The sequence below is a fragment of the Aulonocara stuartgranti genome, assembly GCF_965226115.1.
Source record: "Aulonocara stuartgranti genome assembly, chromosome: 11".
NCBI classification, from domain to species: Eukaryota; Metazoa; Chordata; class Actinopteri; order Cichliformes; family Cichlidae; genus Aulonocara; species Aulonocara stuartgranti.
This window is the reverse complement of record NC_138947.1, coordinates 2,079,610-2,103,661: the sequence shown is the minus strand read 5'-3', so window position 1 is coordinate 2,103,661 and position 24,052 is coordinate 2,079,610. Positions and strand designations below refer to the sequence as shown.

Here is a 24,052-nt window from a genome sequence, read left to right as displayed (position 1 = left end):
CAGCAGGGAGGCCAATCGGACAGCCAACATCTCCTCCCAGCCCCCCCGCCCCGATGGCTAGCAGAGAACGGGGGTGTGTGAAGACCACACACCTCCCTCCTCCCGCTCATGTGTAGTGTTGCTGCGTGTTGTTCTCAAGTGCATTTAAAACAAGGGAGAGCATGGTGCTGCTGCCAGAGAGCAGCAGGTGTTAGCACGGCCCCTCCCGAGAACCCTCAATGTCTACATGGATTTAAAATTGAGAGGTGGGCACCGGCGCCAGAGGTAGGTTTGAGTACACCAACCGTCCACTGGACGCCGTTAACGTGCCCCGCTTTCTAAAACATTGGATATGTATCGGATTCAGGACCACATACGAAAGTGACCCAGATCGGATTTGAAAATATCGGATTTGTGCCGTTCACACTGTCATACCATGATCCGATATGGGTCGCAGAGGGTCAGAAAAATCGGATTTGATGCGCTTTCGCCTGCAATGTGAATGTAGCCTAAGAAACAAATACAGAGAACATGACAGCAGGGAGACACACATGACAGACAGAAGGACACGACGGGAGACGTGTAGCCAAGATGAGACGAGACCCAGAGGGAGACAAAGACAGCACTGAGACACACAAAGGGAGACTTAAACACAGGGGACATGACAAAGTGGGGAAGAAGACACAAGGACACACACATAAACAGAGACACACAGAGAGGGACACAAAGGACAAAGACACAAGCGGAGCCTAATAACAGAGAACTGGTCATAAGTAAGCTGAGAGACGTAGTAAGAGTGAAGTCAGAAATAACCAGTTAAACAAAAATAATCATAATAATACACAACAGAAAAGTCAATGACGCTCTGCCAGATTAGCTACATGATAAAACAATAATAAACATGTAAAGGTATCATCTCTGTCCAGTGAGCTTCTGTTGAGGTTTGTTCATGAGAGCAATGACGTACCTGAGACGAGGAGCTGCAGGCGGGCTGATGGACTGACCGCTCAAAATTCTCCATCTGATATAAATCTGATGTTTCTGCCTCCTCCCACATCAACATGAAGTATGTAAAACCAGATGAAGTGTGAGTAATCGTTCATTAGAGTCCATTTGTTTAGAAGATGACATATTCAAACTTGCTGCAGATGCAAACGGGTTGTTAATTACAGCTAAATGAGGTCATAAGTGTCCATCCGTGAAACAAAGACGGAGCTCGTGCACAACAAGCAGGATGTCGAGGGGTTTCCCTCAGTTTTCCCTCAGTTTCCCTCAGTTTCCCTCAGTTTCCCTCAGTTTTCCTTCAGTTTTCCCTCAGTTTCCCTCAGTTTCCCTCAGTTTTCCTTCAGTTTTAAGTCTCAGACTCGTCCCTTTACCAAACCTTTATCCAAACGTCACATTTTCCGTGTTCCTTCTGCATTGTTTGTCTTTAAAGACGGACACGCTTGAAACATTGGTGTCTTCATTTGAATTGGAAGCAGCATTTTGTGTGTTTGCCTTTTGTGTTTGCATAGATGTTAGAGACTTTCTGGCTGACAACTTCAGGGTTATTTGAGTAATGTTGTAATTAAGATAATTCCCTTGAAGGCTTTACGCATCATCTAAACAAATCTGTGATGAGCAGGATGGAGACACAACCTGAGACATTTAAATCCTAGTCATAAAAACATCCTAATGGCTCACTCACTTCATTCATTGATGTTGGAGCAGTCATTTGTTTTCCAACATTTTAGTGTTGCTGCATCTCCTCGTGTTGTATTCGAAAACTGCAGATATAAAATTTTCATTCATCATTTGCTTTGCATGCGTTTTATGCAAACATGGTTTTCTGTGTAAAAAGCAAAGTTTCACTCCAACGATGAAATCAACCTGACATTTTACTGAATGAAAAAGAAGAAGAAGTGACATCAGAAATATTTGCTCATGTTGAATTTGATACCTGCAACACGTTACGTCCAAAATAAATCAATAAATACAAATAAAAGTTTCCCGATGTCTGATGACACGTCGCCCGTCCTCAGGCCTGATGGATTGATCCAACACTCCATGTAATACACTACTGTGTGTGTGTGTGTGTGTGTGTGTGTGTGTGTGTGTGTGTGTGTGTGTCATGGATTGATTTGTGTCCACTTCAGTGCTGTGACTGACTTTGTGTGACATCAAAGTAAAATGATAAATGCACGAAAGAGTCAAAAGACTTCAGACTAAACATGTAAACACAGAAAAACAAAAACAGACTTCCATCTCTCCGGTTTCTCATTTAAAGGCCTGGAGACCAAATATAAACATTTTATGGGAATAACATTTTTCTTCTGATTGTTTTTTAATCATGTGTTTTGTTAAAGTTTGGGACGCTCCAGCATCACGTTTGTGTTCGCAGCGCCGTGATAGCGGTCCTTAAATGATCAGGCAGCATGCTGGCATGTTGTGGACAAAAAGCTTCCCTACAAGAAAAAGGAAAGAAAAGAGACACATTACAATCAATAAATTGATCAAACAGGAGAAGCGTTGCTCTTCTGAGGCTGTAAAATTGCTGCGTGACAGATGAGTGAAACGCTCTCACAGCCTCTTCTCAGCAGCTTTGTCTCATAAAGGAGGAAAAAAACTACTAACAATGCTAACAATTTGTTTTTGATGCACTGATGCAGCTGAAAGAAGCTTAGTTTATTACATCTATATTGGTTCTGGAGTCTGACATGACCGTGACTTATAATCCTGCAGCTTCTACTTTGAGATGAGAGACGAGACTATTGTTCATCTCACAGACTGCATCCATAGGATCTCCTTAATTTTTGGAAGAGGTGAAATAGTTACGGCCTGGGGCGATGCTGTCTCCGTGTGTTCACATCTGGTTTGGAGAGAAGTCACCACAGGGCGCAGTAACCCCAGTATTTCAGGAAAACAGAGTATAAAGTTTACGCCTGTTTTGACGACTGTCAGTAAGGTTGTAGCAGAAACCTTGATTTGTGGTGACAGTCGAGCCGACCGCAGAGATTAGCATGGCGGACAGACAAACTGAGTGTGACGCATGTTTGGGTAAACTGTTTCATCTTTCTGGTGACTGGAAGATAAACTTATCGCTCATCAGAGCGGGGATAGCGCAGGTCAGTAGGTGGAGTGGTTACCTCATGATCGGAAGGTCGGGGTTCGACTCCACTGAACGGCTACCCTGAGGTACCCCTGAGCAAGGTGCCGTCCCTACACGCTGCTCCCCGGGCGCTGCATTGGTGGCTGCCCACTGCTTCACTGGGTGAATGGGCTCAATGCAGAGGAGTCATATCCCTATGGGAGACTAACACACACACAGTGGGTCAGAGCCCTGACTGTGCCCCTCAAGTAGCTCCACTCACTCGACCTCCACGGCACTGTGCAGCGTGCTTCCTGATGGTCTAAGTAGAACCTGTCTGGTGTGATCAGTGAACGACCCAAAGGTCATGTGCTCTCCTGTGTCGGGCTGAATGAAAGGCTCCATATTGGTCTCAGTGTTCAGATAAACTCAAACGGACGAGTGGGGATGGGTACCAGTATCCGGTGCCATGATCTGTCATAAACGGTAGTAACCAGACCGAAAAGCAGCGCACATTTCGGTGCTTTATTTCGGTGCTTTATTTCGGTGCTTTTTTTTCCTGAGCTGTGATACACTTTAGATTCTAGCCAATCATTTTATGTTTCCGAGGATAGTAGGCGGGGCCAGGTACGTACGTTCTTTTAGAGCAGAGCTACAGATTAAAAATGCCCAAAGCGAAGCGGTCAAAAGTCTGGCTGTACTTCACAGCAAAAGATGCAAACTCAACAGCAACAAGTGCTTTAAGCTGATACTGTGATACTGTCAAAGGAGGTAACACCTCGAATCTGATGAAACACCTGGCGACGCATAGCGTTTTTTTAAAAGCCGAGAAATGCGTCGTATTTGACAGCTTGCTGCGAGACCTCACACCGTGCACGTCTACTGCGGGTGTGGTGCCTGTTATCGGACCCGGAGTTAGCAACATCCCCCAAAAACCCGAAGAGGAGAGTCCTGGCCCCTAGCCCTGCCAGTGTAGCTGAAATGATGAGGATGATGATGCAGCAGCAGCCGTTCTTCTCTGCGTGAGTAGCTTAATGTTGTTCGTGTGTAATTTACCTTGAGTAGGCTAACCACGTTATTACATTAATGCATGTAAGGTGAACTAGCAAACACCATCATAGCTACATGCAGCTGTCCTCTTGTTTGATGGCAGATGCTCCCTTCACCCTGGCCAAAAAGGCTAAAATGACCAAAGAAAAAGTGGAAAATAGTTCAACATGAGAGGTTTTTGGACAAAGTTTGTGATTTTTCCATTGTTTAAGCTTCCAGCCAAGAGTGATGCCATATATGCCCCATAGCTGCAGAAAAGGCTAACATTGTTATCTTTTTACAAAAAAACAGCTGAACATGAGAGGTTTTTGGACAAAGTTTGTGTTCTCCATTCTTTAAGCACCGGTTCGAGCACCGTTTAAGCACCGGCACCGTTTCAAAAGTACAGATTTGGCACCGGTATCGGATAAAACCTAAACGATACCCATCCCTACGGACGAGTCATGTTTCACATGTGTGACCATGACAGAGACGTTGTCTCTATTCTGTGTTTGCAGGCCCTTGGACTCAAATATATGCAGGCTGCTGCCACACTGTTTGACACCTTTGATAAGGAAAAATAAACCAGTTTATTTCCAGTGCAATACTTCAGTTACCAGTCAAGTCAAACAGTGATGAGCAGTGCATGATCACATCCCCAGTTCATATACTTCAACAATCACCTTAGGTCAAAGCATTACTGTCGCACATACCTGTAGACACAAAATGCTGCGACTGTATATGATGCGAACATAAAGAAGCACGAGCACAAATATTCTTGGCACGCTGTTTGTCTGCTGTGTCAGATACCAGGATCCATGTAGATGTGCTGTACTGTGATTAGAATATTTACCCATGTTTCTCGCTTTATTTACAAACACAAAACTGTCTGATTGAGTTTATTTAGATCAACATTCACAAATGGGAGAACTTTATGAGAGCTGCTGTAATCAGCTGTGCGACAGCATTATTTACTCTCGCTGCTAAAGGAGGGAATAAAGGAAGCATCCAAGCTCCTTTCCTAAGCTCTCATCATGACCGCCATGCAGCTGCTTCGGGGTCACTTCACACAGGAGGAAACCTTCATGAGCAACAGAGGTTTTGATTGGACGATCCGTTTTAAACCGTTTGATTTTTGGATTTTTCCTGTTTCTCAGATCTCTCTTTAATGGTTCCCAGTAAACTTATGCTCACCTAAATGTTTTTCTTGGATATACAGGCCTCAACACATCTTCGTGACTTCGTGTTGTCCTATCAGAGCACTTCGCTCTCAGACGGCAGACTTATTTGTGGCTCTTTGAGGTTCAGAATGAGAGAGTTGGGCTGAGCTATCAGCTCTCCTGTGGAACCGCGTGCTGTTTGGCCTTTAAACTTTCCTTCTTTTGACTGTGACCCTGAGTCATCTTTTAATTATTATGCTGCAGGTTCAGGTTGCTGGAGGACGTCCCGTACACTGAGCGCTGCTCCCTCACGCTCCTCTGCTTCATTTCCTGAACTGTTTGTTTCTCTGCCGCAGCGTCTTTATTTGCCTCTCTGGGAGGAGTGTTGCTGTGAGCTGTCACCTCGTAATCTTCTTGTTCCTCTTTTGTAACCAGGAGTAGTTGGGTTAAGACAAGTATACCCAAACAGTTTGAACATAGCAGCACTGCATCAATACTTAAGCAATACTGCAATATTTTCACTGATCCATTTAAATGGAAAGTCTACCTCATTAGTCTCTTGTCTCTGTGAGTCTCGGTTTTAAATCCCTCGACTGTCACATTTGGCTCAATGCAGTGTTTCCAGTTTTAAGCAGTTAATAAAAGTTCCCATCGGTGGAACAGCTGCAAGGTCCCGTTAGTGATCTGATGTTTTCCTGAACAGTGAAGACTGGTGTGTTCAAATGTGAGGCCTGTTTGCTTCATCATTTATTATTAATTTTGCTGTTTTAAATGACAATATTAGAGAACTGTCACGGCGGGGTGTGCCAGTGTGAGGAAAGAGGTAGACCCAGATGCAGACACGGTGGAGACAAAACGTAGTTTCAGAAATAAAGCGAGCCTTTATTGGCTGATTGCAGAAGAAAAAACAAGGAACTAGAGAAACTAAGGAGGCTATGAACACTGTTAACAAAAAGGCTGTAACACTCAGTGAAAAACTATGACAAGAACACTGAGTAAACTAGAAACACAGAGAAACAATGGAGTAAACCTATGAAAGCTGTGGTGAGGTTAACAGACGCTCTGACACTGACTGAGTGGAACACACAGACTAAATACACATAAGGAATGACCAAAGGAAGTAGAATCACATGGGGAAAACAGCTGACAGCAATTAATACAATGACAGGACAAACTAAACATAATAAACACAAAACTCTTTCAAAATAAAACAGGAAACATAAGGAGATCCAGACATGACTTGAACTTGACAAACAAAGAAAACTTAGAGATGAAACATGGCAGAATGTAACCAGATAAACCGAAATGAAACGAGACTAAAAAGAATAACAAAACACCAAGAAACTCAGAATACTGGGTCACATGACCCAGGAACATGACAAGAACACGGAAAAAACAATATTGTAGTTCCAATTTGGCACAAAGTTGAATTTCACACTACTGTAAAATAAATAAAATAAGTCACATAGATTCATCTTTTTAAAAAAGAAGAATCCTCAACATGAAATTCTGACTCACAGAAAAATTTATTTTCATTCAACTTTCACGGCTGATTGAGTAAATACGACAAGTCACACCACAAACACAAAAATATCAGCAGCGTCTAATCTGAACAGAACAAAATTCTTTCTCGATGGCACTAAGTATAATATTACAGGCTTACAAGTAAAATACTGTCCGAATAAGACATAAAGGATTTTTCCTTTCATAATTAAATTATCACAAAGCAAAATTAAAACCTCAAAGTGCTCAGAGCGCAACAGAAAACTACAAGTGACTAAATGTTTTTTATTACTAAAATGTTGTTCTGTTTACACTTTTTCCGACTGTAGTTATTACAGGTTTTAGTGCGACATAGAGGATGACATCATCTGATTCCCGAGCTTCTGCTTGAGCTTATGCAAAAAAAGATGCGAAACAAAAACTTGGTAACTTACCCGACACAAAGATGCCGACGCTCTGTTCAGCATCAAAACTCTCCATCTGATATAAATCTGATCGTTCCTCCTCCCACGCCTATCAGAAGGTCCTCGTGTAACGTCCATTTGATGCTCGCAGTCATTTAAAGTGAAGATGACTTATTCAAATGTTATTACAGATGCAAACAGGCTGAAGAGATAGTGCGAGATAAATGAGGTCAGGAGTGTCTTCTTCATGTCTCCCGTACCTGTTTATTAAAGTGCGTTTCAAACCAGCACATCTGCTGCATCATCTGTCAGTAACTATGGAAACGTTTGGAAACGGCGGCGGCGTCCTCTGAACTGAAAGCAGCTTTTTGGGTGTTTTTACACCCAAAATCTTTTTGCCTGAGAACTTCAGTGATATTTGAATATTATTATAATTATGATAATTCTGTCACAGGAGTGTTCAGGCTCGATTCCTCCTCTGAACCAATCAGTGATGAGCAGGACGAGGATGCAGCCTGGGACAATTTACATCTCAATCCTTATTTTAATGGAAACACAAAATGCTCGTACTTTGTCTCAAACCTTCATTTTGTCGTTAAATTTAAACTGGATCAAATGATTCAAACTCCAGTCACCCGTCTCCACGTTACAGTTAACTGAAAACTGCAGGAAGCGAATATATCGACCTGGGAAGTGTTTTGTTTTGTTAAATGCATGTAAGTACTAAAAAAGACAAAAATCTTAGGAACTCTGCACAACAGAGCTGTGGGCTCTAACAACAAGAATAGCAAAGGTCCACCCTTAAAGATGGATCATCGCGGTGCAGTGGTTAGTACTCGTACCTCACAGGAAGGAGGTTACTGGTTTGAATCTGCTGGTCAGTTCGTTCTGTGCCGAGTGTCCAGGGTTCACAAAAGGAGTTTGTCTGCATGAGTTTCTGGTAAGAGTCCAAAGAGATGCTTCTCAGGTTAACTGGTAATTTTAACTGGTCAAAACTTTGAATGTGAGCATTATAAACCTTGAACAAAAAGTAAGGAAATTTGTGTTTGCTTTGTTAATGCTGATTCGCCTTCAGAATTAATAAAGTTCTATGAGATGGGCCCGGATTTATCTCAGACTGTTCAGGAGCTCAGTGGTCCAGATGTGGGCAGAGATCCAGGACACCATCTTTTACGTGTCGGGAGTGAGAACGGGTGTAAATATTTTACTTTACAGAGGTTTTTTTTCTAATTTAACACTGCAGTGATGGCTCTCATACAAATTGATCAGCTCCTACTCAATGAGTAAGTTTTCTAAACTGAGTTAATTCTGCAGTTTCAAATTTGTTTCATAAGGAGTTTTTGTTGCATCCTGTTGTAGTTTAATCGCTGAACGTCATGGATCAGCAGTGTGAAAGGAAGGATGTGGACCCAAATGCAGGACTCGGGAGGCGGGACTTAAACTCAAAATTACAACTTAATCAATGGCCAAGAACACAAAAGGGAACTAATGAGAACCAACTCGCATGTCAGTGGTAACAAAAATAACAAGAACAGAAGCTCATAAAGCCATAAAAATGCACAAACACGAGATTTGAGAACACAGAGAACAAAACTAAAGAAGCTCCTCCTCATTCTCTCTGTTTTGGTCTTAAGGGAGCACAGACGCTTCCGGACCTCAGTGACCAGAGTTGCTGGGATGGGAGAGGTCCATCGTGACCTTCATGCTTTGGTCTTGCACGCTTGGTGTAGACGGACCGCAGGTTCCCGGGTCCACACCTGGTCCTAGAACACAGGTACAGCTGTTTCCTGTCATTCTGCTTCAGCGGTTTGTGGACATATAAGTACACTTCCTGTTTATTATCTAACACTGTAATGACGCAGCCTGGGGCGGGGTCTCCGCTCCCGCGAGTACCAAGCGGACCCTCGCAGTGATGAGGATGCTGTGATGATGTCTCACTCTGTTCACATTTCTGGAAACCACAAATTTCAGACGGATTTTAAAGGAAAAGGCTCTTTTGTGTTTTTAGTTTACTTTAAATATGATGTAATAAATATATTTGAATCTTCACTACAGAAATTGACATTTTCTTTATATAGAATATGGACACATTTTGAATTGACTACATTTTAGTTTTGATCTTTTGTTTCTGTAGTCACATAATCAACAAGTACTGCCACACTTAAAAATCTGTATCATCCAAGTTACGTTATGGGGCATAATATCTAACTGAATTTATGAAATTAATATCTGTCTCTCTTCCACAGCATGTCTTTATCCTGTCTTCCTTCTCTCACCCCAACCAATCACAGCAGATGGCCCCGCCCCTCCCTGAGCCTGGTTCTGTCGGAGGTTTCTTCCTGTTAAAAGGGAGTTTTTCCTTCCCACTGTCGCCAAAGTTCTTGTTCATAGGGGGTCATATGCTGGTTGGGTTTCTCTGTATCTATTATTGTAGGGTCGACCTTACAATATAAAGCACCTTGAGGTGACTGTTACTGGGATTTGGCGCTTTATTAATAAAACTGAATTGAATTGAAAAACGTTGTATAAATCTCTCTGAGTAATCCAGGAGAGCAGAAAGGTGCTGTATGAGAATCATTTACCATTTATTGTTATCATTATTGTTATTATGCTCATCTGAGAGGTCTCATGTGGAAAGCAAAGCTCTGTAGGCTCGAGGTCACACAGTTCACATCTCAGATAAATAAACTATGTCTGACTAGACCTGAAAATGTTAATTCCTGCTAAGCTGAACTGTTATAATTCACATTACTGACACATGGGTTCTTCTTGTTTGCAGCAGGCTGACAGATGAGGTCAGGCTGGAGCTTCTGTGGACTGTGATGTTTGCAGACGACACTGTGATCTGCAGTGAGAGTAGGGAGAAGGTGGAGGAGAGCCTGGAGAGGTGGAGGTCTGCTCTTAGAGACAAGACAAATTAAAGTCAGTAGAAAGAAAACAGAATCCATCTGTGTGAATGAGACGGAGACCAGTGCGAAGGTCAGAACTTATTTCTATTAGTTTTATTGTTATTTTTAACGCCTCAGTTGACCACATATTATTTTGTTTTTTATTTGTTTTTGAGGAGAAGATTTGGCTTCTTTTTCGTTCCAGAGGTTTTTCTTTTAATTTTATAATTTATTTTCTTTGCTAGTCATTATTTTTTTATGAAAGAAGAAAATGTGGAAACCCTGTTCTGTCAGCAATAAATAAAAGACGGGAAGGTCTGCTTAGCTGACATTTCTGCAACACAGCACAGAATTCATTTAAGAAGTTTCTCGGGTTTTTTTTCAAACAAGGATTTTACAAAAATAAAAGTAAAAAAATCACCAAACATATTCAGCATAAACCTTTACATTCACACACTGCATCAAAATTATGCAGCCAAACTTATTTGCAAGCAAAAACGTTTTATGAGATTTATAAGATCTGTACTTTTCCTTATATTTATATATATTTTAAACATTTCTAATTCTTTAATATTTATATGTAAAAAGAAAAATAAAGATAATATGTAGTTTTAGAATGTACTTTTTGTCCTTGTCCTTTTAAAAAATAAAGATTCCACAACAATAAAAAATAAATGAGACACGTTGGCGCAGGAATCCTGCTTTGAGTGAGTCATCTTGTTTTTAGACAACCTTTGGCCAGCCTCATCGCGAGCTCCTCCGCGCAGACTCCCTGCATCCTAACGGGAGCATCACTGCGCACCGACACGGAGACCAACGCAGCGAGCGGACGACACCTCCGTCAGCCGATGTATGAAGGCTTCCTTTCCCGGATCAGCGGCTTGTTTTCGGTGATTCTCTTCTCATCCGTCGCTCCTCTATGGATGTGAAGTAAAAGCGGGCGGTAGTCAGTCGGTGTCTTCTCATCTCTGCGCTCTTTCTCCCCGCTCGGTCAGGACCGCATCCTGCCCCGATCCACAAAATGGCGGATATCAGCGAGCTGGGACCCGCCTACGGTGAGATCCAGGCCCTTTTGGTCTTCGTATCTTTTCCATCTCACCCACATCCACCGTGTTTAAATGGCCTCACTGCGTTAGGCTGTGGGGTGTACTGGGGTCAAATGCTGTGACATATTTAACGGATGCCTGCAGCAGGTGAATAAAGCGGCCGCACAGCCCATCACATCCAGTCTTTCCTTTCATGCTTCAGGGGTGGAGCGGGTCATCTTCCCGTGACTGGCACCACTGCCAGGCCGGTCAAATGAGCTCACACGGTGATTTTGTGACCGCAGCCATGTTTGAGTGGACGGTGTTGGGGAAAGATGACCGTCCTCTAAGTCATCATTTCACTGCCACGGAAAAAAGTGCGTGGGGTTTAAACGAGGCCTCGCGCGTGCCTCTGCATCATCGGTGACAAATTAAAAATAACAGCAGCCCGCGCGGGGGAGAAAAACAGGGCGTTCTCGCGGCGCTCCCACGCACGGTCTGCCTCGCTCTCGTGCGTGAGCGCGCGCCCGTCGGGGTGTGTATGGGTGACGTCATGTCTGTGCTCTCCGAGTGAAAAAACCTTTTAAATCAGTTTAATCGTCGCGTGGGAGCTGATCAGCGAAAGGAAAATAAAGTAAACGACGATTACGTCATCGATGAAGCGCCTTTTAATACAAATGAGCTGAAGATCCAGACTTACACCACATCTTATATATACTGGCTGATAAATGCAGTTAATCGATTGGCTGATTGTGGTGCGATCATAAAACTGGATGATGGTGTTTCTGTGGAAAATTATAATCGCTCCTAGTTTTCTGACATTTTTAGATAAAAATCTATATTGAAGGTTTCTGTTGTTTGCTGGTTTAAGACCCAGTAAAGAGCTCTGTCTGTGGTGAGCCTGAACATCCACCCAGAAGACACTCAGCCACTTTATTAGGCACAGCTTGCTAGCACTGGGTTGGGCTCCCTTTTACCTTCACAGCTACTCTAAGTCGTCATGCCACACATTCAACATTTGGTCTATGATCACATGACATCATCACACAGCTGCTGCAGATTTGCCGGCAGTGTCCACGATGAGAATCTCCAGCTTCACCACATCCCAGAGGTGCTCGACTGGACTGAGATCTGAGCCCAGTGGAGTCACCATCATGTTAAAGAAACCAGTTTGAGGTGATCTGCAGTTTGTGACGTGGTCTGTTACGCTGCCGGAAGCAGCCATCGGCAGATGGGCCACTGTGGTAGTATTAAGGAGATGCACAAGGTCAGCTAACAGTGCTCAGTTAGCTTTGGGGTTTTAACGATCTTTTTCGTTAAGGAGCCCAAAGTGTGCAACCAAACCACACCTTTACCTCACCAGGCTGAACCACTGAGTCGGCTTCCTGTTCTTGACGGGAGCGGTGCCTGGTGGACTCTTCCACATTCAGCAAAGAGTCTTGACTGCATCCCTCAGTGCACTGAGTCGCTCCTGCGTGTTTGGCTGAGGACATATTTGCATATTTGCAATTCCAAGCAGTTGAATGGGTGTGCCTAATAAAGTGGCTCGTATAGTATGTGACAGGAAGTTCTGTCCTAAAGATCTGGTTTCACCGACAGAAGCTGCAAATAAGCAGAACGAGGGAGCTTTAAAATGACAGGTTAAGACTTCTGAATCAATCCACTGTATTATTCAGGAGCTCGTTGATCCACATACCGATCAGCTGAGGTTATGGATCAGCTCAGGACGGTGCTGATTGGAAAAGAGCTTTTGGTGTGAAGAAATGGTGGCTTCCAATGATTATGTGAACAAATCATTGAGCGTAAAGACAATCAATCACCTTCTGCATTCGTTTTAGCTGCAAAGCTACAAAGCTGTGCGCTTGAATGGTTTGTTCTGCTTCCCTGCAGAGCGAGAGTTCATGTTGAACCCCAGTTTAGTTGAGCTCCGATGACTCAGAGAACCTTTAGTCAGCAAATTTAATCCAGATTAATCAAACCAACAGGCGTCACTGGGCCCACTGAAGGGCTGTGCAGAGTGCAGAGTTAGCATCCATACATTCTGGACTTTACTGCATTTTTTCATAATGTCTGAATCCCACTGACGAGTTTGATATTAGACATTAAATTCTCTTCATTGTCAGTTTAAATTGGGGGGGGGGGGTTCAGTAAAATTATTATATAGTTACACCTCCAACCTTAAAATAAAGATGTTGTTCCCCACAAACTAGAACGAGCTCGACGCACCTCACATATCAGACATAGAAGCTGTGTGCAGGGAGCCTGAGGACGGCTGTGCAGACAGCTGTCTGTAGCTGTCAGCAGGGGGTCTCAGCGCTGCACAGCTCAGGTGCCCGTTAGTTGTTAATTAACTGGAGCTCTCTTTCTCTTTCCCCGTGGCTCCCACTTCCTGCAGGTCACCTGAGGCGCCGCTCTGTGTCCATCTGGGCCAAAAAACTCCCACTGTGTTATTTATTATCTGTATTGTTCAAGTGTACAGACACATCTTTAATATTCAGTAAGTTCGTTGCATTTACTTAAGTGAATCGATATGTTAAATAATCACAATTAAACCTGAAAAATTGTGATTATGTTTCTTTCCACAATCAGACAAACGAATACGTCTCATGCAGCACGGACTTCCTGTCGTATCCTCCAGTCATTAAATATCTGGATGTGAGCAATTACAGTTATTGGACACTTTTTCCTGTAATCGAGTGTAATCAGTCAGAGACAAAGGTCAGAACAGACACAGGTTACAAGATGAACTGGTTACTCCGTGAGAAATCACATTAAGTGATGATTTAAACTGCTGAGAATAAACCGAGCAGATCAGAGACTGTGAGCTTCTCCTCAGTGTGTGTGTGTGTGTGTGTGTGTGTGAGCAGGAGCGTGTATTCATATCTTTGTGGGGACCAAAAATTGGAAGTTTTAGGGGACCAACAGCCCTTATAGGGACCGAAAATCGTGGTCCCCACAAGTTTGAAGGCATTGTTGAGACTCAAAATGTGGTTTTAGTGTCAGGGTTGCAGAGGGGTTATGGTTAAGTTTAGGGTAAGTGGCTCAGGAAAGCATTATGTCAATTAGATGTCCCCACAAGATATGAATGCCCAACATGTGTGTGTGTGTGTGTGTGTGTGTGTCCCAGAGTTGCCAGGCAGCGAGCTCAGCTGCTTTCAGCTCTTTCCAAAACATGACATCATCTGATGGAGTCTGAATGAAAAGCGAGAACAAACAGGAAGGAGGATTTTCTGGACTTTGATTCTGCAGCTTTTACACTTTGAGCAGCGACTCTGTGTCCGTCACCTCAGCAGCAGAAACACGTCAGACCTGCATATGAGTCAAAACACTGACAGCAAAGAGGAAACAGGGAGGCTTCAAGTGTGTGACACAGTGTACCAGGCACAGACTGCGTGAAGCTGTAAATGCTGTAACCACAGCTAATCACACAGTTCACTTCATCAACACGAGCAGTTTATTGTTTTATTCATATTTTATTTAGCGTTGTTTCCTTTAATCTGACTGAAACACGCGTTGATGTGGTTCTGACGCAGCCGTTTCTGTCACCAGCAGCAGTGTCCCGCCTGCAGAAGAATCTGATTGGTTACTCATCACAATTTAAAGCCTATAGGAGCCAAACAAAGTAGGTCATTCATTCTGGAGCAGCTCTGCTGAGCTGTGATGGAGACACAATAGCAGATGTTGGTGAAGTTGCAGTAAATAGATTTTACTAATGAAGCTTCTTAGATTTGATGGAGTTCTTCACCTCAGTTCTGCTCTTGCTCTTGTGTGTTTTTTCACCTCTCTTTGGCTTTTGTTCTGCGGTTGTGTGTTTATTTCATTCAGCGAGGTTGCTTTTCATGTTTTGGCTGCTGTGGAAATGCCAAGGGCAGCCTCGCGCTACGGGGCTGCTTCAGGCTGTGTGGCAGTGTTTAGGAGTCTGGAGCCTTCCAATGAGAGGTGGATACACTCTGCTAACGTTGCATCCTCCACCTGGGGTGGAGAGATTCTGGGACATGAGGACTTTCAGAGAACAGTGTGTAAAGTGGCAGAAACACGAGCTCCCTGCAGCTTTCCAAGAATCCCAGTGACTCAGTGGATCAATTGAAAAGGTTTTTCTCGCACTAGTTTTCTGGGATGGACATTTACTAACTGCGTCCTCTCTCTGTGGATGCTTTGCGTCCGGCCTGATCACCGACATATTGAAGCTACAGCTCGCTACGTTTTGCTTTAGCTGCTGGGTAGCACACTGAATTCTACCTCAGCATTCAGTGAATACCAAGTCAGTACATCAGTGCAGTTTCTCTGGGAAAGCTACTGTGTGTGTGTGTGTGTGTGTGTGTGTGTGTGTGTGTGTGTGTGTGTGTGTGTGCGCGCATAGCATCAGTGTGCCCTTGTGTGACTCACAACAATACTCTTTTATACCCAGCAAACAAAGAGCTCCACAAACCCCGCCTCTCTGCTCTTCCTCCGCCCAGTGCTCAGATGTTTCTAATGAGATCCTCGGAGAGTCGATGTGGTGACTTCACTCTGTGTTACTGTTTTTAAATATGCTGTCACCGACTGCGCTGCCCTAGCTGCTGTAGGATACTACAGTCTGCGCTCTCTGGTGGTCCCAGTGCTCGAATATCTCCACCTCTTAGATTTGGATTATATGGAAGGGAAACACTGACGGTCTCTGTGAGGACTGCAGCGATTCACCAAATAACTAACTAGCTAACTACAGAAGTTAAAATAAAAGTGTGCGTCTGCAGACCAACTGTTAACGTAGCTTGACTTAGCTTCAAATCGGGCAGCTGAAGTCAGACGGCAGCTTTCTTACTTCCTGTCAGTGAACCTGAAGCGAGCAGGGGAGAGTCTAAAGGAGGGCACGGGGGGCACTACGCTGCAGATTATCATTTCTATAAAATCTAAGTAAATAAAGTAAAAACACAAATGGGTCAGTGCAACACTGAAGTATTATTAACATTAATTATTAACATCCACACCGTCTCAACATGTGTTTTACACACTGTTGCAGTCATCACATGCTCCTTTAAATCTCACACACACAAGGACTCACACATGAAGACAGTAAAGCTACATCATAGGGCTGGGCGATATATCGAGTTTTTTAAAAATATCGATATATTTTCATACGAGATATAAGATGTGACCATATCGTTTATATCGATATAGTCTATGTTACGTTATAATTATACTTGTGGAGCCACAGGTTTGCCTCTCTTTCGTCCACTTTTGTCTCTACACAACGTTACTCGGCCTCGCCTCTCCTTCACTGAACACAACTCCCCCTCCCCCATAGCTTCACCTGCAGGCAATGACAAGATGAAAGCGGAAAATCTCCGTTAGCGAGTTACTGTGCGTGGGGCTGGACGGCGTCAACGTGTTAGCGAGCTAACCGCGCTAACGAGCTAACCGCGCTAACGACATGCAGCCAGGAGGTGCTGCAAGGCCTAAAATCCTTTCATTTTCTCAAAAATCGACAGCGCGCCTTATGTATGAATTCTGGTTGTGCTTACTGACCGCGAACCAATTTTATGTGGTATACAGCGCTCAGCAATCTGTCAAATGTTTTAATATGACTTTGCTAAGCTACGGAGCTGCACGGCTTGATGGATTGTCGGAGGATTACGGCTACCGGGGAGGAGCCTCGCGGAGTGATACGTACTGTGTGTGTGTATAAGGACCACAAACGGCACCTGTTCAGAGACGTGGTGCAGGAGTGAAATCTGTCTCTTTGTTATTATGCTCAGCGTCTGTTAGTTTACATTTTGACTGCACAATTGTGAGCTTTTTGTTATGCACAAAAACAACATTGTTTTCTTTTATTTATGGACCATGATTATTTAATAAATGCTGATAATTTATTTTTGAGTAATTTCTTCATGTACATCTACGCTGTATGTAAATAAAAGTGCCCGTGTGACATCTGGGACACAGTGTGACTAAGAACTCTCTTTTTGTTCTTAACTTATGGCTTTAAAAAAAAATCGAGATATATATCTTATATCGCCATCCAGCTAAAAAATATCGAGATATGAATTTTGGGTCATATCGCCCAGCCCTACTACATCATACACGAGGCAGTGATACGCCTCCCAAAATACAGAGTAAAGACTATTTTCTGTCTCATTTTATATTTAATTACTGTTTTTATTATTTAATTATTTTTGCACTTGAGAAAATAAACATAAACACACTACAAGCGTTACGCTGGCACGTTATGTAAACCACTCAAAGTACTGCGATTTCTAAAATGGAAAAAATTAACAGTTTATTTAAGATTTGTTTTGAATATTTACTGTTGCTGATTAATAAGACGACTACTTCGTATCCGATTACTCGATATTCAAAAGTCCTCTTGGCTCCGCCCACAAACAGATGTTAATTGGGCAAAGCGTTCGGTTATATTTGGTTACTCGGTTTAGTGTTTTTAATTATTTGTCCTCCTGATAACTGCAGTTTGTTCTCCCAGTGAGGGATTATTCTGAAAGTCCTGGACCCTGCTGTGCGGTGGATGGCAGACTTCAGGGTTACAAATGGCGTCACACTGGGATAAACTGCGTGTTTGTGTGTTGACTGAACAGCAGCCTGTTGTGTCTGACTCACTCCACTGTCGCTCTCTCTCTCGCAGCCATGTCTCCGGTGCTGGCGGGCTTCCTGGGGGCTGGTGTTTTGGTTTTGGTCGTGGTGGTTCTGGTGCTGCTCTGGTCCTTCTGTCAGCGCCGTTACCTCCGAATCTCTGGGCGCTACAAGCTGCACGGGGACCGTTACTATGACTCGGAGGATCCGCCCTACAAGTTTATCCACATGCTAAAGGGGATCAGCATTTACCCAGAATCCCTCAGCAGCAGCAAAAGGATCGTGCGCGGCATCCGGCGTGCCGACCGTTCCGACCGTGACGGAGAGCGAGGCTGCACCACAGCGGGCACCGCCGGGAGGGGGATGGTGCTTGTGGACGCTGAGAACAACATCCTGGATGTCCCCGGTCAGCTGCAGATGAGTCACCTGGTCCCTCCTGCCGGCGCAGACGCCGCCCACGGCCAGGGTCGGCTGGAGCGGGCTTTACCGGTCCGTGCTGACTACTGCTGCCTGGACAGCAGCTCAGCCAGCAGCAGCCAGACCAGCAGTAAGACGGCGTCCCCCTTTACCCCCGCCTCCTCAGAGCCCGAGCCCGAGCCCAGCCTGGGCTCCATCAGCCTCACCGTCGACTACAACTTCCCCAAGAAGGCTCTGGTAGTGACCATCGTCGGCGCCCGGGGCCTCCCCGCCATGGACGAGCAGGCGGGTAGTTCAGACCCCTACGTGAAGATGACCATCCTCCCCGAGAAGAAGCACCGCGTCAAGACCCGCGTCCTGAGGAAGACCCTGGACCCACTGTTTGATGAGACCTTCACTTTCTACGGCGTGGCCTACAGCTCGCTGCCTGAGCTCACCCTGCACTTCCTGGTCCTCAGCTTTGACCGCTTTGCCCGCGATGATGTCATCGGGGAGGCAGTGGTGCCGCTGAAGGGCGTGGACCCGAGCACGGGCCGAGTCCACCTGAGCCAGCAGATCACCAAGAGGAACATGCAGGTGAGCGAGGCTTTGCTGCAGCTGTAATAAAACTAATGGTAGTTGTATTTGAAACAGTCGTGGAACAGACTTCTAGTCTGATCCCAGATTAGGGCTGCCACGATTAGTCGACTAGTCACGATTACGTCGACTATCAAAATCGTCGACGACTGATTTAATAGTCGACGCGTCGTTTGAAGCTTTGTAAGATCACAAAAGACGCAGGAATAAGTAGCAGGATTTAAGAGTGTAATAACGGACTGAAACAGAAGATGGCAGCACTGCATGTACAAGGATGCCAGCTGCCGTTAAACTCCGACGAAGAAGAAGCAGCTGTGTCCCAGAATTCATAGCGCGGCCCAGCTCAGTTTCCAACAATGGCGGCAGCTACTTAGTTTTAATATTACTCTTATTATTCTTTCTGGGTCACAAAATAAACGTTTAACATATTTTCAGGTGAGAATGTAGCTGTGTAAACCTCAAATATCTGCTCAGTTTATCAGGACACCGCATATTTTCAAAAGCGCTCCGACGTTTTCTGAGACGTCTGTTACCCACTAGCTCGATAGCGAGCCGGGGGCCATGAGAGCACCGGACTCCCGGCAGATTGTTTTCAAACCCACCGCCCTACTCAGGTTAAACATGATATATGAGTCACTTAGATAACTTAAAAATGTTATTGTTTGGCTTTTTTCAGTATTTTATTTGTTCCTGAGTAAATCGGCTGAGTTTATTAAACTCCACCGAAACAATCTGCACATTTCATTAAAATGTAATAAACTATCATCTTGTCTTTAGTTAGCACAGACCTTAAACACTTAAAGCTGTAAGCTAATGATAGTTATATAAGAGCAGATGCTGCTGGTGCAATAAGCTGTACATTTATGTTCAATGGATGATGATCTGATTAGTCGACTAATCGCAAAAATAATCGGTGACTAGTCGACTATCAAAATAATCGTTTGTGGCAGCCCTATCCCAGATCAGCACTGAAACAGTGCCCTCATATAAATATGTTTCTGATGTAATCTCCAAAAGTTGAGTCTGTTCATCTGGATGTTTTCAGAGAAACGTTTCGTCACTCATCCAGGTGACGTCTTCAGTCTCAGCTGACTGAGACTGAAGACGTCACCTGGATGAGTGACGAAACGTTTCTCCCACTGAAAACGCTACGTGTGTGTGAATGTGTGTGTGAATGTGTGTGTGACTGGATGTGTAGAGCGCTTTGGGGTCCTTAGGCACTAGTAAAGCGCTATACAAATACAGGCCATTTACTTTCCTGGATGATGGAGATGCATCAAGACGTTTCTGATGTACTGTATTTGTATACAGCTGAAGTCACAGTTAGTGACTCTCATATGCAGCAGGAAGCAGCAACATAATAGTGACGTGATGTCCAGCCCATTTTTCTTAACCAATAAAGTTCTCAGTTTCTAATAAATATAAAATCATGTTCACAGTTGGGTCTGTTTTTGGTTGTTTCCATCCTAAATGACAGAGTTAGAAGTCACATGAGGCTAAAGCTTCCTGTTAGTGTTTGCACTCATGATTGACAGCAGTGGTCCTGGCACTTTACATACGTGACTAACTGACCCTGTTGTCTGCTCTCTGCGTTACCATGGCAGCCAGCTGCTCAGTCTGTGTCAGTGACAGCCTCGCTGTTGTTCCGTCTCTTATCAGTTTAATGTTGGATCGTCAAACATGCGAGCAGTGGACGAGAGAAAACACCGTAAACAAGAAACAGTCACCCGGATACAACGCTAACTTTGTTCCCTCTGTTGTGTGTTTTAGTGCGAGAGTCGTGGAGAGCTGCTGGCGTCTCTGTCCTACCAGCCGGTGTCTCATCGCCTCAGCGTGGTCGTCCTGAAGGCTCGACACCTCCCCAAGATGGACATCACCGGCCTGTCAGCCAGTGAGTAGAAAGCAGGACAGAGAGCAGGAAGACGCTCAGCGTTCAGTCTGACTTGCTTAGAAGATATTTTTCTGTTTTTTGAGGCACAGTCAATGTTGTGGTTGGAACATGCAGCATGGAGCGAGTCGGCCTAAAGCACCTGAATTGATTGATTTATTCATAAACTATCCACGCATATCCAAACACCCCCTGATAAACAACATGCTATAGAGCTGCTGTGCAATTGTTGTTTGTTCTTATATTGATGTAAGAGGATATTTGTCAAACATCGAAGCTTGATCTTAGACCGTTCTCCTTCTGTCCTCAGACCCCTATGTGAAGGTGAACGTCTTCTATGGCCGTAAGCGCATCGCCAAGAAGAAGACCCACGTGAAGAAGTGCACGCTAAACCCGGTCTTCAATGAGTCCTTCATCTACGACATCCCGCCCGAGCTTCTGCCCGAGATCTCTGTGGAGTTCCTGGTGGTCGACTTCGACCGGACCACCAAGAACGAGGTCCTGGGTCGCCTCCTGCTCGGCCTCCACAGCCCCTCCCCCTCTGGAGCCTCCCACTGGAGGGACGTGTGCGAAAACCCCCGCCGGCAGATCTCCAAATGGCACAACCTGAGCGAGTACTGAGGGAGGAGCACCGCCCAAAACCAGCCGACACCACCCACTGGCTGGGACTCCACCAGTGAAGCCACTGGGAAATAAAGACTCAGTGTACAGCACATACACACACACAGACACACACATACATAAAACAACACAGTCACACTGTTGTGATCATAGGTAAACTCTCTCCCTCTATTATCTCTCTACCACAACTACATCTGCAAGTATAAGAAGAATCCTGCAGCTCTTTACAGCCAGTAAACAAACCATGACGTCCATCTCTAAGACTGTTCTCGTGTCTCCTCTGGCTGTCGATGTGTGTCGACGGGGGAAGGAATGCTCAAATATGATTAAAAGAAATGTGAGAAAAAAGAAAAAGTTCCCCCTCTTGCTGTTGTTGCCATGCAGTTCATTGCATGTCCGTCTGAAAAGAAAAAAAAATCACTCCAAATGAAGAGTTGAGATCTGTGACATCACCACGGCAGGAAGAAATTTCAGCTCTGATAGAAAATATGATGAAAATACTGCATATAAACTGAAACGCTGAATATATCCAAGTAACGATTGCTCCTCTGGAGGACCAAACACTGCTGCAAAGAGTCGCTGCGACGCTCAGTCAACGTTCCATTTGCAGGATAGTTGCTGTTGTCAGACAGCAGCGTGCTTCTGCCTGCAGATCATTTTCACCCACCGCTCCTGCAGCAGATCGTACGACCGCACCCGACCCCGGAGGAAGTGCACTCGGCCTCGTTTCAACGGGGATTCAGGACCGTCAGAACCTCCTGACTGACCCTAGATCGTGTGAAATCAGCTCCTGCTCTTGAAGACTGAAAGATTATGTAAAATACTTGTTTGTAACATGAATGCATTCCTCTAATTTAGGCTGCGAGTGACGCAGAGGGCGGCTGTGGTGCCTGATGATGTTTCAGCTGTTCTATCTTCAGAACTAAAACTAAAAGAGAAGCTAGTTTACCACAGGAGTGCTGTAGTTACGATGAGGATAACACTCGCTTTAAATGATGGGAGGTAAATAAGAACTTCAGGGCTTAAAACTGAAACCAATGTGGAAGTGCTAAAACCTGCAGCTCCTCTAAACACTGTTCAGGCAGCTGGGTGACAATTCAGAAAAGAAAACAACCAAAATAAAGTCTGAAAACCTGAAAGGACATTAAAAAGCAATGAAATCTGCAGCATACAGCAGTTAATGACTAGAATTCAGCTGACCGTCGAAAGTACAAAAAGTCTTTATAGTTCGACTACCTCTTTGATGCTAAAAGTAGCGTAACCAGAAACATCAGATGTAGCTTTTGTTGCTTACGACTCTTGCTGGAAAACGCTGAATATCCTGAAATGCAACAGTCCACATTCTACAGAAAAGCACTTTACTGTCATGTGACAAAAGTCCACCAAGTAATGTGTGTAAGGGCTGTTCAGTACACGCATTCAGAACTAATTAAGGCTTGTTTATAAAAGACTAATTCAGCGTTTTGACACAGTCACTGTTGATTTATCGAGGTCTTTAAAAGCTCTGATGGCAGGCGTCCACTCCAAAGGTCAGACTTCCATCTTGGACATAAAAGTTGGATGTAGGTACCGTGACATCAGCTTTTGGTCCCTGTGAAATCGAGGGAACTGAACACTCCTGCTTTTTAACTCTCATAAAAAATGACATCATGCTGCGTTCATAAAGACCTAAACTGTCAGGTGAAATGATAAATTCATCATGAAGGTGATAACAAGTAGGATTTCATTTCCTCAGTTCTTTCAGACTTCGGGCTTCTTATTCCAGCCCTCGCTGCCCCCTGCTGGTCATTAGAGGGAACTGCTTCCACATTGGGTTCACTTTTCAGACTCTGAACTTATGTTCATCTTCTGTATCCAGTCTTTATTTCTGCTGATTAGGCTCCACCTTCTCGTCTAAATATGGTCATCCTGGCACTAAACGCCGATGCTAAGGATGGGATGTGAAACATGCTCGGCGACCACGGCAGCGCTCCTCTGCTTCACTGCGCTGGTCTCATTTTGTACATTTCCCTCTCCTCCATCACACTGAGACTCTGATTTGCACTGCTTTGTAAAGCGTATCTCTCCCCCTGTGAATGTTCCCCTGCAGCCAGCTGGTGGCGCTGTTTTATATTACTTTGTTCCTACAAGCCCAGTGAATGTGTCTGAGGTGACGTTGGACTTTGGCTTCATGTTTTCTTACTGACGAGTTTGTTTGAGTGATGACACACTGTGAGTTTAGTCTCGAAAGCACATTTTAACCCCAGTTTAACTTTAACCTTGAATCTGCTCAACAGCTTGCTTACTAGTGCAGAGAGTAATAAAGTTTGTGTAAGTTTCACTTTGAATCATAGAGAGGTGAAGAAAACGCCACCTGAAGCCGGATCTCCATCGACGCCCTCGGATTCAAACTGTGACCTGCTGGCGGACGGACAGACAGACTGAGTGTACATTTGTACAGATGTGAAGATGTTTGCTGGTTTCCTTCCTGTCCGATGTTCTCAGAGCTTTAGTGTGTTTGAGCGCCCCCTGCTGTAGACCTGGATGCTAACCTCTGTGTTGGGTTTGTTAACACTCATTGGACGTACAAATAAAAACAAGTTATCCATGACGGCCGCGCCTGAACGCTCATTTCACTTTATTTACACTTGATCGTTTATTTTATGGGTCCAAGGTGGCGTGATATTAAGAATATTGTATATTGTCAACACAAACAATGGCAGATTTAATTGGCTCTATAAGGCATTATCACGCAGAGGTGGGACCAAGTCATTGTTTTGCAAGTCTCAAGTAAGTCTCAAGTCTTTATCCTCAAGTCACAAGTCAAGTCTCAAGTAATGTCAGGCCAGTCAGAGTCGAGTCTCAAGTCACTGGTGTAAAAGTCCGAGTCAAGTCATAAGTCTGACATTTTGAATTTCGAGTCCTTTCGAGTCTTTAAAAAAGAAAAAAAGC

At 44.3% G+C, this 24,052-nt stretch overlaps 1 protein-coding gene and 1 long non-coding RNA gene across 2 annotated transcripts; both read left to right on the top strand.

Annotated features, from left to right (window-relative positions):
• Nucleotides 1-3,541: 3,541 nt before the first annotated feature.
• Nucleotides 3,542-10,548, top strand: LOC309717370. The gene is made up of 3 exons (XR_014279673.1): nucleotides 3,542-4,068; nucleotides 8,777-8,916; nucleotides 9,922-10,548. It is a non-coding gene; the product is annotated as an uncharacterized lncRNA (long non-coding RNA).
• A 177-nt stretch (nucleotides 10,549-10,725) lies between these two features.
• On the top strand, nucleotides 10,726-23,711 carry LOC309717369 (synaptotagmin-11-like). Its single transcript, XM_082551895.1, has 4 exons — nucleotides 10,726-11,085; nucleotides 17,672-18,612; nucleotides 20,383-20,503; nucleotides 20,811-23,711. The coding sequence occupies exons 1-4, from the start codon at nucleotides 11,052-11,054 to the stop codon at nucleotides 21,119-21,121; spliced, it is 1,407 nt and encodes a 468-aa protein (XP_082408021.1). The 5' UTR covers nucleotides 10,726-11,051; the 3' UTR covers nucleotides 21,122-23,711.
• The last annotated feature ends 341 nt before the right edge of the window (nucleotides 23,712-24,052 follow it).